This window comes from Delphinapterus leucas, chromosome 13, assembly GCF_059928025.1.
Source record: "Delphinapterus leucas isolate spDelLeu-1000000601 "Yukka" chromosome 13, BTC_Dleu_Yukka2, whole genome shotgun sequence".
Taxonomy (NCBI): Eukaryota; Metazoa; Chordata; class Mammalia; order Artiodactyla; family Monodontidae; genus Delphinapterus; species Delphinapterus leucas.
In genome coordinates, this window is record NC_143141.1 from 69,550,761 (window position 1) to 69,567,461 (window position 16,701).

The 16,701-nt window shown below is 47.5% G+C and overlaps 1 protein-coding gene across 5 annotated transcripts in view; it reads left to right on the plus strand.

Moving 5' to 3' along the window:
• XDH (xanthine dehydrogenase) overlaps positions 1–16,701 on the plus strand; it is a 71,298-nt gene that overhangs the window by 3,233 nt on the left and 51,364 nt on the right. For 3 of the 5 annotated variants that reach the window (XR_016395480.1, XM_089923297.1, XM_022574137.3), the window contains exons 2-8: positions 3,632–3,689; positions 6,622–6,718; positions 8,029–8,137; positions 11,352–11,478; positions 12,432–12,493; positions 15,764–15,832; positions 16,148–16,237. Coding sequence is in view for 4 of the 5 variants with exons in the window: in XM_089923297.1 (XP_089779423.1) it covers positions 3,632–3,689; positions 6,622–6,718; positions 8,029–8,137; positions 11,352–11,478; positions 12,432–12,493; positions 15,764–15,832; positions 16,148–16,237 (612 nt within the window). In the remaining variant the exon portion in view is untranslated. The remainder of the gene's footprint in view (positions 1–3,631; positions 3,690–6,621; positions 6,719–8,028; positions 8,138–11,351; positions 11,479–12,431; positions 12,494–15,763; positions 15,833–16,147; positions 16,238–16,701) is intronic. The other 2 variants (XM_089923296.1, XM_022574138.3) reach the window with 1 other exon arrangement.

The window sequence follows — 16,701 nt, forward strand, 5'->3', positions numbered from 1 at the left end:
AAGTGGATTGTGATTAGGTAAGGTACCATATTCCAAAATGTATTTCAAAGAAAAGTATCCCCACCAGATACTCTTCTTAGATATTCCTAGACCACTTTGTATAGTGTTGGCACATAGTAGGTGCCCAATGAATGTGGACAGAATGAATGGATGAATATTAAAACCCTGAGAAACCCTCTACTAAAGAAACTTATTTTTCAGACTTTGTACTTTAAAGGTATTTTAAATTTACAAGGAAGTTGCAAGAAGAATACAAAGAAATATTAAATAGACTTGCCCAAATTCAACACCTAACATTTTGCCACATTTGCTTTAACATCCTTTCTTTAAGTATACATACATGTGTATAGATCTGTGCATATAAATAGATATATAGATATATAAATACATAATTATATATATATTTATGCATGTAATTAATTGGAATAAATACATAAAGTATAAAATTTTCTTTCTGAACCATTGAGGATAAATTTCAGATATCAGGGACTTCCCTGGTGATCCAGTGTTTAAGAATCCTCCTTCCAATGCAGGGGATGCAGGTTCAATCCCTGGTCAAGGAACTAAGATCCCACATGCCGCAGGGCAACTAAGTCCGTACACTCTAGAGTCCGTGCACCACAACTAGAGAGCCCACTTGCCGCAACTACTGAGCCTGCATGCTCTGGAGCCCGTGTGCCACAACTAAGACCCAATGCAACCTAGTGAATAAATGAATAAATAAATAAGTATAAAAAATAAATTTCAGATATCATACTTCTCTATCCCTTAAACTAAGAATAAGTGTATTCTTACACAACCACAATCTAATTATAAAAATCAGGAAATCTAGTGTTAACATAATACTAGTCTAATCTATAAACTTTATGCAGAGCGTTATTCCAAGTTTCCCAGTAAAGTCATTTATGGCTTTCACCCCCCAATCCCAGGATCCAGGATCATGCCTTGTACTTAGTTGTCATATCTCTTTAGTTTCCCTTAATCTGGAACAGCTCCTTAGCTTTCCTTTCTCTTTTGTGACATTGATGTTTCTGAAGAGAACAAGCCATTATTTTTTAAAATGTCCCTCATTTTGAGCTTGTCGTGCTTTCTTCTAATTAGACTCAGAGTCTGCATTTTGGGCAGGATACCAGAGAAGTGACATGTCTTTCTTGGTGGATTATATCAGGAAGCACATGTTATCGGTTTTCCCCATTATTTGTGATGTGAACTTTGATCACTCAGTTAAGGTGGTGTCCACCAGTAATCTTGCCATCTCCACTGTAAGAGTACTCTTTTCCCTTTATAATTAATGAATAATCTGTGAGAAGATACTTTGGGACTATGTAAATACCTTGATTATCAAACTTTCATCTGCTAGTTGCAGCATCCATTGATAATTCTTGACCAGATCAGTTATTGTGCTGAATTACAAAATGGCCACCCAAAATGGCCACTAGTTGGTATTCTTCTGTCAGGAAGAACTTTCCTTTCTCTCCTACTTGTTTATTTATTAATGATCAGTTTGGACTTACGAGTTTCAATTCTAGTTAATGGTTTGTAATCCATTATGGCTATTATTTGTTTTGGTGCTTGAGTTTTACCAGAGCAATCTGTTTAACCCAGCATTTCCTAAGCTCACTTCCCCACAGTGTTTTTCTGTTAGAATACACATTTCCTTTGGGCATCCTTTTGAGAGAGGGTTCTGTGGGGTTTGCTGGGACAAACACCGCAGCCATGCCATGAGAGTGGTCTGGTCATTCTCTGAGGAATTCAAGGAAGGTTGGACCACTTGTGGCTGGGGTGATAAGGAAGTGTTTGGGGTCTTCTAATAAGTCAAGATGCAGGTGAAAGAGGAATGGAATGGCCAAAGGCACAGGAGTTAGAAGGTTTAAGTTGTATTTTCACTGGAGTATGAAGACCAGCTTGGCAGGGAAGCAGGAGGGGAACAGGCTGAAAATGAAGACTGGGGACACATTGAAAAGGGTCTTGAAAGACAGCCTAAGGAACTTGGATGCTACCTTGAATATGTGGGAGGTCACTGAAGGCACTGAGCAGAGAACTGATGGGATGTGATAAAAGGAGAGCAGCAGGGCAGGAGGAAGGGGAGGCAGGAGCCTCTTGGTAAGCTAAGAGGACCTTATTGCCATCTATGAGAAAGGTAATAAAGACTTTTATTTTGTGCATTTATGATTTAATTTCCAAGAGAAAAGAAACAACGCCTTGTGTGAAATTTATAACCAGGAAAATTTGAACAAGCTGTACCTGTGGGGTATAATCATAAAAGAAAATTAATTTTATCTTCCACTTTCCTTTCAACTTTATTCAAGGGTAAATTTTGGTAGTTTCATGACCTTCTGGATTACTCTTAGTGAACAAAAAATCCTATGGGCAATTATAAGTTGCCAAACACAGTTTCATTTCAGGACAGAGAGGAGAGGGTAGTGAGAAAGTTCTTGTTTATTAGGTGCTGGTGTAGGATGGCTTCCCGCTGCTGGGAACCTTCAACTGCAAGTCTCATGACATGGTGTAGGGGGCTGTTTTCTCAGTTTGGCTGTTCTCCCTCAGCCTCCGGTTTTGGGAGGTCCACTCCACACAGACTCTGATGGAGGTCCCATCACCTCCTGTAGTCAGTCTTTCAGGAATGATTTAAACACCTCCAAGCAAGTTCTCTCTCTCACATATGGCCGGTGCTGCGTCCATGGCACAACAATTTCACATCCTTTGCTCTTCCAAACTCTGGAAGTGCACATCAATCCCTACACTACAATTCTTCCTCAGCTTGTCTGGTAAGACTTTTTCTATCTTTTAGCTAAGCCAGACCACCATATGCCCTGCAGCATGTGAGCTTTACATGTAGGGCTATAGAAGCCCCTCATGAAGTTGGAGGTGTGAGGCAGATACCTCCTCCTCCTACTTTAGGAAGATGTGAGAATCATAGTGCAGGTCTCTCTAAAGAAACTCTTATCACACATTCTCTCCCCTTAATCATCCCAATCACCCAGACCCTTTTAGGCTTGATGATGCATGAGGAGAAGTGAAACAGGTTTTCATAGATTTCCTTTGATGATTTGCATCTGAAACTAGCACCACACCTCATGGACAAACTTTCTGCCTTATTGAACATTCTGTTTGTGGGCCTTTGGTTTGAGATTTCTCCTCCATTTCTAACCTGTGTTAGTGCTGTTGACTGTGATGACCCAACGCATACCACACTCTGTTATGAGCACAGGCCAGCAGACTGGTCGTCCACCGCCTGAGAGTCCACCCTCCAGGATGCAAAGTCAGAGGTCTGCATGCCACCGCTCCCAGCTGTCCCTGGCGTTCACAAATGTGCTCCAGCAGCTGGAAATGAAATGACTTGTTCAATTTGAAGGGAACTTTGCCTTGGTCAGCCCAGCACGGCCGGCGCTGTACCTAAGTGCTCTGTGGTGGGTCCAGAGCTGAGCACTAATGCAGAATTTTACAATTGCAGCATGTCCGCAGGTACACGATTTGGCTTGCAGCTAATATGCTCATCTTATAGAATTAAGAAAAACACCTTCGTTTTCATGATATATGTAGCACGTCTCCATTAACTCTACAAATTCTTGGGTGAGACGATGACTAAGTATACCTCTGATATAGTTTTCTTTGGTGTTTGCTTTTATAGGTGGTGGAGAAAAATGCAGATCCAGAAACAACCCTTTTGGCCTACCTGAGAAGAAAATGTATCCTGACTTTGGAGCAGGGGTGAGGGAGAGGGGGCACTTGGGGACTCGTTCTCTGGGCCTGACCCCATTTGCTAGTGACTGGTCTGGAGGCCGTGAAGTGCAGAGGAAGGAGCACTGGGTTAGGGCTCTAGACCCCTGTGTCTTAGTTGCAACTCTGCCACTTGGCAGCTGTGTGACCTTGGGAAGTCATTTGAGCCTGGTGGGTCTGAAATTCTCAGCTGCCGAGTAAGAACGTGGTTCTTGATGTTCTTCAAGTCTCCTGTATTTAAGGTTCTAGTAATGCCAAGGTTTTACCCTGGGCCTGTAAAACAAGCAGCTCCAAAAGACCCTCCTTAGCTCTGGCAAGCTTCATGGTCATTCCCCTCCCCCCACCCCCAGGAGGAGCAGAGCCTGCCTCAGCAGACCTTTGTTAATACATAAATGGGCTTCCCAGGCAGGGTTTCTAGCTCTGCGAAGGTGGAGAGAAAGTCAGGGGAAGGGGTATTTTTTGGGGAAAAGGATGCCTGAGGTGGGAATCGTGTAGAGGCACCATCCACTGTGGGAATGGCAGGCACTGGGAAGCATGGGGTGGGGGACTCCTGAGCAGGGTTGGGGTACTGCTGTGCTCCCAGAGTGGGGAGTGCTTCTGTAAGATCCCCCATCCCTTTTGTTCTTTCCCAGTAGGAAAGTATTCTGAGGCCCTGGAACAATACCAGCAGTAAAGCTAGAAGAGGAGCTAACATTAATGGGCACTGACTACATATGGGTGGAGTTCAAGGTGGTTTATGTAGGCTATCTCACTGATTCACAGCGATCCCTTTAACAGAGGAGGAAGCGAGGCTGGATGTGTTAAGGGACACACCTCCCCCTCGTGTGTTCTGGGCAAATGCTGGCAGACCTGGACTGAAGCTGGGAGCCATGCTCTGAACTTCCCACCCACACTGGAAACTCTCTAGGGGTCTGTTGTAGAATGATACTCATCCTGACCTCTGTCTATAAACCCTTGTGGCTCCCAGAGGCAGGGACGTCTGGTGGCTCCTTGCAGTGACATACTTTGGAACAACAAAGGATCGTTTCAGCACCCTCAGAAGCCAGCCTGGAATCCATGGCCTTGCCTCTGGTTCTTTCACCTCCTATCAGATAGTGGCTGGCTCTAGTGTACTTTGTCCTGGATTTTTGACCTGGTGGGGGCAGGTCTGGAGGTTCACAGCACATGGACCTGATGGTGTTTTTTGTAGACCTGGAGTCACTCAATGGGATCAGGGGACTGCATGGGACTCCATTTCCAGCCCATCTACCTGGGTGGTCTGGAAAGAGAGGCTCACTCTTAGAGATTGTTGACATCAATTTTAGATTTCTAGTACAGTTTTGAAGACCTGACAGCCTCAGAAATTCCTGATCATAGCAGTTGGCTGGTTTAAAGGCCAAATCTCTAATGAACTCCAAACCTGAAAGTTGGCATGTAAATATGAAGGCCTCGTGGCTTGCTGCTGCCTGTGTTGAGAGTTGATCTGTGGGAGTTCCAGGCAAGAGAGAAGACACTAGCCTTGACTTCTACCCTGGCTTCCAGAAGGATGCCCAGGCTAGCAGAAGACCTCTAGACTACTTTGGGCTGCTTCCATTCGTCCTCACGTGCCCCTAGAGTGGTCTAAACTGCTGATCTCATACGTCCAGACTAGTGAAGAGAATAACTCGAGATCTAGAGATCCCTCCCCAGCTGTGCTTTAAAAGAAGCAGCAGCATGGTGGGGGAGGAGTCAGATGGCCGTGTTCCCTAACACTCAAGGTAACACAAGTGGCTGTCATCTTGCAGGGCGCACATTACATCTTGGGTCTCAGTCTTCCTCCCTTCGTTCCTTCGTTCCTTCATTCCTTCCTTCCTTTCCTTCTTTCTTTCTCTCTTTCCCTCTCTCTCTCTCTCTCTTTCTCTCTCTCTGTCTTCCTCCCTCCCTCCCTCCCTCCCTCTTTCTCTGTCTTCCTCCCTCCCTCCCTCCCTCCCTCTCTCTCTCTTTCTCTCTTTCTTTCTTTCACAAATTCCTGCCCTACCTGCTAACCACATTATTATGAAGATCAAACGGGTCCATGGGTATAGCTGCTTTCCAAGTAGAAGATCCTTTATCATTGTTAGTTATTAATTTTATCTTGAAATTAGGGAAGTGACCAGGGATAATAGCCTCAGGTCCTTCCATCTTCAGTAGGAAGATAGATGGCCTGGAGGCCTGTGGGCCTGAGGGAAAAGCAGCGATGGAGCCTGTGTGTCCCCGGGAAAGAGGCCACCATAACTGCTGTTCTCCAGAATAGCCCTAATTAGTTAGGCACTTTTCAAGCACAAAGTATCAGAGATTTTGTTTCCCCCAATATATAAGAGGTGGCTCCAATGTTGGTTTCTGACCTCAAAAATATCTTCATTTTAATTTCCATTCACATATCCTATGGGATGGATATTCAGAAGCCCCTGGTCCAGCCTTAATTTTGGTCCCTGGACTTCATCAATCCAAAAGGTTTGGCAGGGGGATGAGGGAAGCCGAACTCAGCAAGTCCCATGCTGGCTTGAATGGCTTCCTTGCACGACCAGCTGGGGTGATGTGAGGGCTGGCCCACATACTCAGTCTTTGAGGTGCCTGACCACAGGGTTGGGGGACTGTTAAGACCACACCTAGAAGACCTTGATCCCAAGAAAATCTCCAGGATTAGAGACAGTGGAACTCCAGTCCCAGGGGTTGACACATGGGTGCTGGTGCCTTTCCTTTTCTGTACAATGGAATTGGCCTCATTCCCTGATCCCGTCTGAGTGGGAGGCCGTGTGGGTCTGCTGCCTCTCGGGTTGAGGGGCCTAAGCCTGTGTGTGGACGAATGGCTCTTCACTCGAAGCTCAGTCCAGGCATTTCCCAGCAGCCCAACAAAGACTTTTTTTTCTCTGAGTTCATATTCTTTAACCCTTGACCATCCAGTGGGGCTGAGAGGGACAAAACTGGGCTGCGGAGAAGGCGGCTGTGGGGCCTGCACGGTGATGCTTTCCAAGTATGATCGTCTCCAGGACAAGATCATGTATCCTTTGCCTGCTGGCTGATGGCCTTTGAGGACCGTGATGCAGGGGTCAGCTTTTGAGTGAGTGTACGTGTGCGCATATACATGTAAGCCCCTGTGTTTCTAAGTAGACTTTGGTCATGAAGAGGGACATTATAGAATGATGTCTTAGGAAGTATCTTCCTGGCTTATAAATATATATGGACAAGATTCTGAACTGCTGAAAAAAAATCATCTTTTTAAGATTCAGACTTATATCACATCCCATGAAATCCTTCAGTAGGCTTCCATTGCCCCCAAATTAAAGTCCAATCTTTTTGTTCAACATGTGAGGTCCTGCAATTTTCCCCATCTTTCCTCTCCAGTTTTCTTTCTCTTCACGGGTCCAGCACTCTGTTCATGCAGAAACAGTTGTGAACTACCAATGCTCCATGCCCATTCATTTCTTGGTCTTTGCAGAAGCTGTTTCCCGTCTTGAATGTCCTTTTCTCAAGGACTTCTCTACCTGGCTATCTCTCACTAGCACTTTAGGACTGGGCAAAATATCACCTCCTCTAGGAAGCCTTCCTTGACCTCCCAAGACTGGGTTAGGTGCCCCTTGTCTCTGCTGGTGCCATGGTGCCCTGTGCATAGCCCTCCTGAAACACTTACCGTAAAATATTTAAATTTCATCTTCACACTGGCTTCTGTTTTCCTGAGTTGAAGGCAAGCTATTAGAGGACAGAGATTCCATCTTATTCACCTTTATTTCCTCAGCCCTCGGCAGGGTGCCTGGCACTTGGTTGGCCTTCAGTAACTGATGTTGTCTGTATGAGTGAATGAGCGATGAATAAAGGGATAGATGTGGGGAAGCTATTTCTAAGGGGTTGGTGTCCCATGCCACCTGGGGATTTCCCCTCCCTCTCCCCACAGAGGAATGGGAGAAATGGAGGTGAGTGAAAGCAGAGAAGCAAAAGTGACAGGAGGTTCTGAAATTGAAGTGGCTAAGGATGGGCCCTGCAGAGAGAGGAGCACACTTTGGGCCTGGAAACTGCCAGAAGCTTCCTCTTGACTCAGCCTCCAGTGTCAGGCTAAGAGGCAGCTGAAAGTGACCCTGGCTCCCATGCTCCAGCTCAGAGGCCTAGGGTGCACCGATGTGTGACTCCACAGGATGCTGGAGGAGCTCGGGCGCAGAGTCTTGGGTAGAGAGGTGAGGACACCTGTAGAAAAGACAAGAACATAATATAGAGTGAAGAGAAGTGACACAGGCATCACAGATCTCCCAGACCCTGCACTCAGGTCTGCTCTGATGACCTGAGTGGTCGATGGAATGACCTTAATTTGGGTTCCAGTCACTTTTCTGCCAATGCCTGCCTGGCCCCCATTTGCTCCTTGCACCATGTTGCCGTGACAACTGTGGAAGGAATCGGAAGTACCAAGACGAGGCTGCATCCTGTGCAGGTAACCAGAGGCTCTGACCAAGGCTGCAGACTTGCTCTGGGTTGTTGGGCTGAGTGTCACTTCCCGGGCAAAGGTGGCATTCCGGCCCAGCCACCTCCCCAGATCCTCGTGGAGGTGAGGGGATGGCTGTGAGGCAGAAAGTGGAGGCACCCGAGCCTGGAGCTCCCTCCTGTGTCTGGGTGGATGGTGACATTGCATGCCCCGTGGGAACCAAGAGGTCAACTGGATCTAGCGGCTGGTAAGTCCAGCTGTGTCAGAGCTGGAGGGAGGAGGGGCAGGGGGACTTCCTCACCTTGTGCCCGAGCGTGCTTAGGAAGCCCCCTTGCCGTCTCAGATTGAAGATTCCAAATGCTCTGTGCCCCTTGATAAAAAAGCCCACCTACTCCCTGCTCCCTCCAGTGGTAATTTCATTGCACCTCTCACCTTTCACCCATGGATCATATAGACATGGGCTCATTAAAATGGAGGTTAGCAAGGGCTGAGTCAGAGAAGAGAGACACATGGGTGTCTGACCAGTGCTTTCTCCCTGATGGTACCAGGCACCTGAGGATGAAGCGAAATTGGGAACACTGGGGAAGAGTGGGCAGTAATCTGAGGGGTTTGAGGAGAGAGAAAGGATGCTCGTAGACAAGGTGGAATGGAGCCCATGTGGGAGCAGAGCACAGTGGGAAGGAAAAGCCACTGTTCCCGGTGCTTACGTTTAGGGAAACTGAGGCAGGAGGTCCTTAGGAGATTGCATCATGGAAGGTGCCTGAGCCAGGCCCTTTTCTTAATCTTCCCTTGACTGTGTCATTCAGATCCTGCCACCCTTGTGCCCCTTATGTGAGTCTGGAGTCAGGATCGCCGGTTATATAATTAGCAAACTAATTATACTATTATAATTATACTATACAAACTAATTATATATTAGCAAACTAAGTATAATTAGCAAACTAATTATACTCCCTGGAGGGAGCATCTTGGGCCAGTCATGTGGGGTCAGAGCGTGGTGGGGTGGTATTGCTTCACTGCCATGTCTTTGCTTCCTAGGCAGGAAAAGGGCAGATTACTAAACTTGTCCAACCTGCAGCAGATGTGAGAAGATTAATGGGGGCTTGTACTTTTCTTTGAAACATAGATGAAAGAAAGAAAGAACCGTTTAAACACAGGGATCATATCCATACAATGAGGTGAAAACCCTCTCTTTCCAATGGAATAGATCCTTATTCCTGACGTACTTCTTTTGGCTCCACATAAGCTGTAGATTCCACTTCCTCTTGTCCATTTATGTTTTTCTCTTGGCTTCTACGACACCACACTTCCCTCATTTTCCTCCTACCTCCATGCTTGCACCATGTACAGCTCTTCCTCGGCTTAGTGCCTAATTGCTGCAGCACCCTGGGCTCTGGCCTGGGCCCCATCTCTTCTCCGCCTTCACACTCTCCTGAGGTGAGTTTAATGCCATCTACATGTGAATGCATCATCTTTGTATCTTCAGTTTCGACCTCTCCTCAGAGACCAGACTCCTCTTTCCAGCTGCCTACTTAAATCGCTAGATGGATGTCTAACCTCAAGCTTAACAAAACCCTATTTTCCCCCCAACTTCTTTCTTCCCTGGTCTTCCTCCATTTGAGTCAGTGGCAAAAGCATCCACCCAATTGCTCAAGATAAAAATCTAGGAGTCACCTATGATTCTTTCTCTGATACACCACACCCAATCCATCCAGAAGTAGTAACTACTCTACCTCCAAACTTTACAATGAAATCTTCATTTTTTTCCTCTGTTTCCCTCATTAATGTTTGGTTCAAGTCACTATCCCCTCTTGCCTAGGCCACTTTAGTGTCCTGTTCCCTTGTTTCTTCTCTTGCCCCTACAGCTGTTTCCTGCCCAGCAGCTAGAGTGATTCTTTAAAAACACAAATTCGATCATATCAAGCCCTGCTGAAATTCCCCTTAAAGGCCTCTCATTATCACACCCAGAATAACAATCCGGATCCCTAACCCTGGCTTATGAAGAGCTGCATGGACTGGCTGCTGCCTATTCCCCCAGCTGACATCCCTTGTCCCAGGATTCCATCCACCCTGGCCTTTCAGCAGCTCTAGCGCATCAGACTTTTGCACTGTCTGTGCTCAGAGCCTTTGCACTTGCTGTTCCCTCTGCCTGGGATACACCCTTCCCTGCTCCAAATTACATCTTTAAGTTCAACTGGAAGGTCACTTTTTCAGAGTGGCTTTTCTAACCACTCCAAATAGCCACTAGTCACTCTGGGTCATGTCCTCTTGTACTAATTGTCTACATAGCACTGACCTCCACCTCAAATTTTCTTCTTTGTTTTTGTCAGTATTTTCCCTACTAGGATATGAGCTTCATGAGAGCAGGAACCTCATCTCTCTTCTTCACTCTCTGTCCCCAGTGCCTCTACCACTCCTGGTACATAATAGTTTCTCAGTAAATATCTGTTAAATGAATGACTATCCATGCTAGGCACTGGGGATACAACATTCTAGCAATTTTACTTAATGTAAGTTCCAAGAGAGATTCCCAGAGATTAAAAAATAGTGTAGATGAGGAGAATCTCCTTGTAATAAAAATCTTGCAGGTTTGAATGAAAATTCTGTGACATTCAATGCTTTTAGTGAATTCTATATCACACATTTCCCAATTCTTAAGTCCCCACCCATTGGACTTCAAGGATTGCCTTCACATAAGAATACAGCAGCATTCTAATTTGGAATAAAATGCATTCATTTGGTTGATTTTGGATTGTGGGGTAGTGTAGTTAGAAAAACCTGACACAGCTCTTGCATTCACCATGTGTGATCTTGCATACATCTCTTAAATTTCTGAGCCTGCTTCCTCCTCTCTCTAGTGAAGGGAATGAAGGGTGAGAAGCCCCTCTGGCTTTAACAGTCGTTGTTCTTTGAGGGGGCTGTCCTATTTATAACTCCCATGGGTTGACTCCTTCCTCTATGCCAGGGATGATGTTAAGAGTTTTACGTGAATGACCTCACTGAATCCTCTAAGTGCTAGGATGGTCCTAAACATATAGACAAGGCTTAGTGAGGCTTGGTAACCTGGCCAAGGTCACAGCTGGGAAGTGGCGGCACTACGATTTGACTTCATACGGTCTGCTGCCCTACACTGCCTGTCGACATGGGCTGGCTCCAGTTGAGTCATGAGGGAGCCTGGGAGGGGTTCTGCAACACAGGTGTCTACGTCATCTGCCCCTTTTAGGAGAGAATCGCCAAAAGCCACGGCTCCCAGTGTGGGTTCTGCACCCCCGGCATCGTCATGAGCATGTACACGCTGCTTCGGAACCAGCCCGAGCCCGCTGTTGAGGAGATCGAGGATGCCTTCCAGGGTATGGGCCTTGAGGCAGGGCCTGGGAGTTGGAGTGGCAAGTGGGGCTCTGAGGAGGGCAGGGCAGGGCCAGAGTGGATGCCAGGCGTGGAGTAGGAGTTCCAGGCACCGCCTTTTGAGGGAAAGGCTCAGGCCATCCCACCATGTTGGTTACGATTGACTGGAAGGGTGGTGCTTTCTTAATTGGAAGAACACTTGGGTGGTTTGGAGACCTTCTGGGGTCTCCTGCCTTAGTGTTCATCTTCATGAGGTGTCTTCTGCTCTCACCCCGTGCTAGGACGGGGTAGCCATGAGTGGCCGGAGTGGGAGGAGATCGTCTGGGAAACCGCACAGAAGCTAATGACATGGCGTCTTCCCTTACTGCTTCCTCAGAGCAGGGTTCTGCAGGGCAAGGGCCACCTATGAGGAAGGAGGCCATGACTCTGAGCCTTGAGCAGGGACTGGCTTCCCACTTTGCCTTCTGTGAATGGGCCCAGATGGTTGGGCCTGGTATCTGTTCCTCTGAATTGAGTAGAGAAGGCTCCCCATTCATTCAATCCATTTTAATGCATCATTTATTCAGTCAGTTATATGAAGTCCTATCATATGTCAGGCACAATACAGGGTACAGGGGACACAGGGATGAAAGACACAGTCCCTCCTCTCAAGGAGGTTGTACTCTGAAGGGGAAGAGAGCTTATAATGTAGTTTGATAAGCTCACTGATAAAGCTATGACTAGGCACCATGAGAGGACTTAGGAGGAGCACCTGATTCAGTCTAGGCATTCTAGCAAGGCTTCCTGGAAGAAGTGGTAGATGTTTTGAAGTCAGGGATACAAGCAGGAGGAGGGTCATTCCAAGCAAAGAAAATAGAATATGTAAAGAGAGCATTTAACTGAGCTGGGAGCAAAGCCACAAACCCCTTAGCTGCTCCGGGGCCTGCGCTGACACTGCAGCTTTTTCCTTGGCCCACAGGAAACGTGTGCCGTTGTACAGGCTACAGACCCATCCTCCAGGGCTTCCGGACCTTCGCCAAGGTGAGTTGGGGCCCTGGGACAGCAACGGCCCTGCTCCTGAAGCAGCAACACTCAGGAATCACAGCTGGGAGGGACGCCATGGGCCTCTGGGTTACAGAGAAAAATGATCATGTGGCCAGCTGGCGGGTCCTTCTGCCGCAGGTACCTGGCAGGGGCGTTGGGCTGTGCCGTTCTTATTCCGGGGGTTGGAGGGAGGTGGTGGTTCTCATCAATAGCACGGAGACTTTTCTTCCAGGGAAGGCCTGGAGAACTGGTTACTGGAAGAGACATGCTGCCTAAGAGCTAATTTCCTCCAGGGCATTCGGGCTTGGCATCCTTCCTTGGTGACTGGCATGCTCAGCCCATGGCACAGGTGCTGAACGTGGCATTTAATAACAACCCAGCCTGACTCAGCACTCGAGTCCCTCCTCCTTTCCTGTCCCCGCTGCTTTCTGCAGCTGGCACTCTGCTGGGCTTATGAAACTGCTAATTAGATCTTCAGACAGTGTGTGAACCCCTGTAGTGTTCATATTCCTCTGCGTGAGAAACCACAGCTGGGGTGCATGAGCATTGATTACATAAATGCAGACACACACCTGTCATCTGGCAAGGAGGACGGAGGGCTAGCTTCTCCTTTCTTGGCTTAATCTCCCCAGATTTTACCTGATTTCCCAGCTGGGTCAAGTTGATCCTGACTCCAATCAAACTGTCTCGTCTCAGTTTGATTCTGGGTTAAGGGGAGAGCCACAGACTCCTGTACCTTTCACTGACTTTTAGAGTTGGTACAGTACACAAAGGAGTATTGTGTCCAAATAGCCCAAAAGGGTGGAGATGGAGGTGGAGCCTCTACGGATGGAAAATGCCACATCCTGGTGAATGCTGTTGATGATGAGGAACCGGGAGGTACGGGTTTAAATGAAAATGATTGAAAGCTTAGATTCAGAATCTGCAGACCTGGGTTCAGATCCCATTTCATCCCTTAACTGATGCATGATATTGGGCAAATTTCCTTGTTTCTAAAACGGGGATTGTAATAATACCTACCTTACAGTGCTTGTGGAAAAGACTTCTTGTAAAGCTCTTAGGACAATGCCTGGCACATCTTACATTTTCAGTAAATGGCAACATAAATTATGATGCTGGTACATTTTTTCCATTACCCATATTTGATCTTCATGTATTGCTTAGGCTTCCCTGAGAACCAGGGATTGTTAATCTTGTGCATGTACTTATTTCATAGGAGGCTCCTCAAAGAAATACAATCTGACCACCTCTCCTAGTTTCTCCAGAGAGAAGGGCTTTTGAGTGTAGCTGACAATTATACTCCTTCTGTGGGTCAGAGTTTTATCATCATTTACACAGTTCCTGAGTCTATTGTGACACCATGGGAGGAGGTGAGCTGCACCCCCTTCACTCCAGCTGCCTGGCAGTGTAGAGCAGAGTAGACCTGGGTCCTCCAAGCAGGCAAAATGACTGGCTCACAGAATGTGCTCAGAAGCTCATGCATGTTACTCCTTGGAGGCCCCCAAGGCCTTTATTCAGAGCCTTTTAATTGTTACCTTACACACAGTTCTAAAAAGCTCATCTATCTAGTTTTCATGGCCATAGCACACACCGGAAGAGGGTGAGAAGAGCATGCTATAGCGAGGCAGCCTGTTCACAGCAGGAAATGACAACATTCACCTAGCAGCAAGGAAGGAAATGGGGGAACCATAAAAATAAGCCCAGTAGTTTTAGCCTACTGAGAAAAGTGGAAATCTCTCTGGGGAAAAACCCTAGCCTTATCTAACCGCAGTACGCCTTGAGGGCAGTGACACATTATTGTACGTTATAGTAATTTATGTCATAAACACATCAATGAATTATCAAGGAAAAAGATCTAAGTAAGAAAGTGCTGACACTTTCATTATCTGAATAATCCACTTTTGCGAAATACATCCTTCCCCACAAGGACCAGGTGAGGGAGGCTGTTGTCTTACTGTACGCAGGGCCTGGTAATTTTCCACATCACTCCTCCAAAAAGAGAGATGCGAAGAGGCCCTCTCCGTTCTGTCCAGATTCAGAGGGGAAGGGCAAGGTGGTGGTGTGGCGGTATAAAATAGACCGAGCCGCTCTGAGATCCAGTGGCAAAGCAGTGAATGCAAGAGGGGTCTGCACGCAGGGCAGCACGTGCAGGGGGGTTGAGGCAAGTCTGACAGTGCTTGCACGTTCTCAGAGGCTACACCTTCGGCCTCCTTGGCCCTCTGAGAACTTCCTCGGGGACACTGGTGGGTGGTGACTCACCCTTTGGGAAATGTCAGCATGAGTGGTGTCTTCCATGATTCACGTAAGGAAGGGCTACTCCCAGCCTGCTCCCCCAGGAATGGCTGCCCTGGAAATGTGTCTAGGTCTATGCCTGGGAGTTCCCCCACTTCTGCCTCTTAGCACAACTCCACGATTCTGTAGTGTCTTCTGGGGCTCTGAGCTGAGACTCCTGCCTCCTTGGGCTAGATGAGTCAGGTGAACACACCCTTCCCCACGTTCAGTGCATTGGTTTTGGGAGGTAGCAATCTGGGCTCTATTCTGTGCTCCGCCATTGGCACCCCAAGAGGTCCTGAGCAAGTCCTTTCCCCATAGGTGATGAGTCATCAGACCTGTACATATCCTCCAGAACAGGCCTGCAGTGAGGAATAAAGAGTGAGCTTTCTGGCGAGAAGTGCCTGAGAAGGCGTGGGAAGGCCATCAGGCACACTGGCTGGGCACACCGCTGGTCCTGAACGTCTTTGGCAGCAGCCCCCCAAAGACTCCAGCCTGGGAGGCACCCAGCCCATTCCCATAGAACTTGATGGTTTAGAAGTAGAGGCATGAGGGGCTTCCCTAGTGGTCCAGTGGTTAAGACTCTGTGCTTCCCCTGCAGGGGACACAGGTTCGATCCCTGGTCGGGGAACGAAGGCCTCCTCAGGAAGCAGTACTGAAGAGGAATGTGGGCACAAAGAGATGATTTGATAAAATAGGACTAGCTTTTATGGAGAAATTTTCTCATAATTAAATATCCCTGCTGCTTCCAGGAGGAGAGGTCCTGTTTGTTTATTCTCAAGTTATTTAATCTACGTTAATGAAGTGAAAGTAGTTAAAGCAGAGGCCTTTCCTCTGTGCAGAGGCAAGTGGGATGGGGTGGGGTATCTGCTGTTCCTTTTGATGCTGGAATAGGTATCATACCCAGATCTCATTTGATAGTAATCATCTAGGTTCTTTAGCTTCTGTGAAAACTCTTTGCAAATATCTTTGCGTGAATGTTGGTCATCTCTCTAGGATGGTGGATGCTGTGGAGGAAATGGGAACAGCCCAAACTGCTGCATGAACCAGAAGAAAGACCACAAGGTAAGTGGATCCTTTTCAGCCTGGAAGCCTGAGGGCCAACCTCAGATCAAAGGAGCCAGTGGGCTCTCTCCACACTCTGGGCAGTGGTGGCTGGAAGAGGAAACGGTTACACCCCAGCCACGAGGGTGGTGAATGTGTATATTAGCCCTGGATCCTCTGTCAACACCTCCTTGTCCCTTCTTCCCAGGAGATACCAGCTCCTCCACCAGCCTGCTGGGGTCTGTGGATGAGCTCGCTTGGACAGAGGGCTAGGCCAGCCCTATGGGGCATTATAAAGGAGGGGACAGTGTATCACTCATCTGTCCCCTTTTCCAGCAGGTCACTCTCTCGCCATCTTTATTCAACCCAGAGGAATTCATGCCCCTGGATCCCACCCAGGAACCCATCTTTCCCCCAGAGTTGCTGGTAGGTGATGCCCCATGAGCCCCTGGAGACCTGTTGGGTCCCACTCGTACCCACTGGGGCCTTTGTGTCCTCCTTGTCCTGTAGGTTTCAGCCTGAATTTCCCTTCCTTTCTCTGACACCCAAACGTCAAGTCCCTGTGCCACATACTCCCACAGGGACCCACACTTCTCTCCTTCTCACACGTGTCACTCTGAGGGAGTGGATCCCTTTGGCACACTGTGTACAGTAACAGGAGCTCCAGAAGTATTTGGTGACCTCCTGGCTAAATCTCATGTATAAGCCCTCAAGCAGTCCATTCTTCTTTCTGTTAGCAGTCCGTTTATATACGAAACAAACAAACAAAGAGAGCTGTGTTCAAAGGACACAATCCATGGCCTGCAGCCATGTCTTAAGGACACCTCTCATGCCTACTTTCTCACCTTGATGATTCTGCTCCTTCACTCCAACATCATGACCAAAATAAT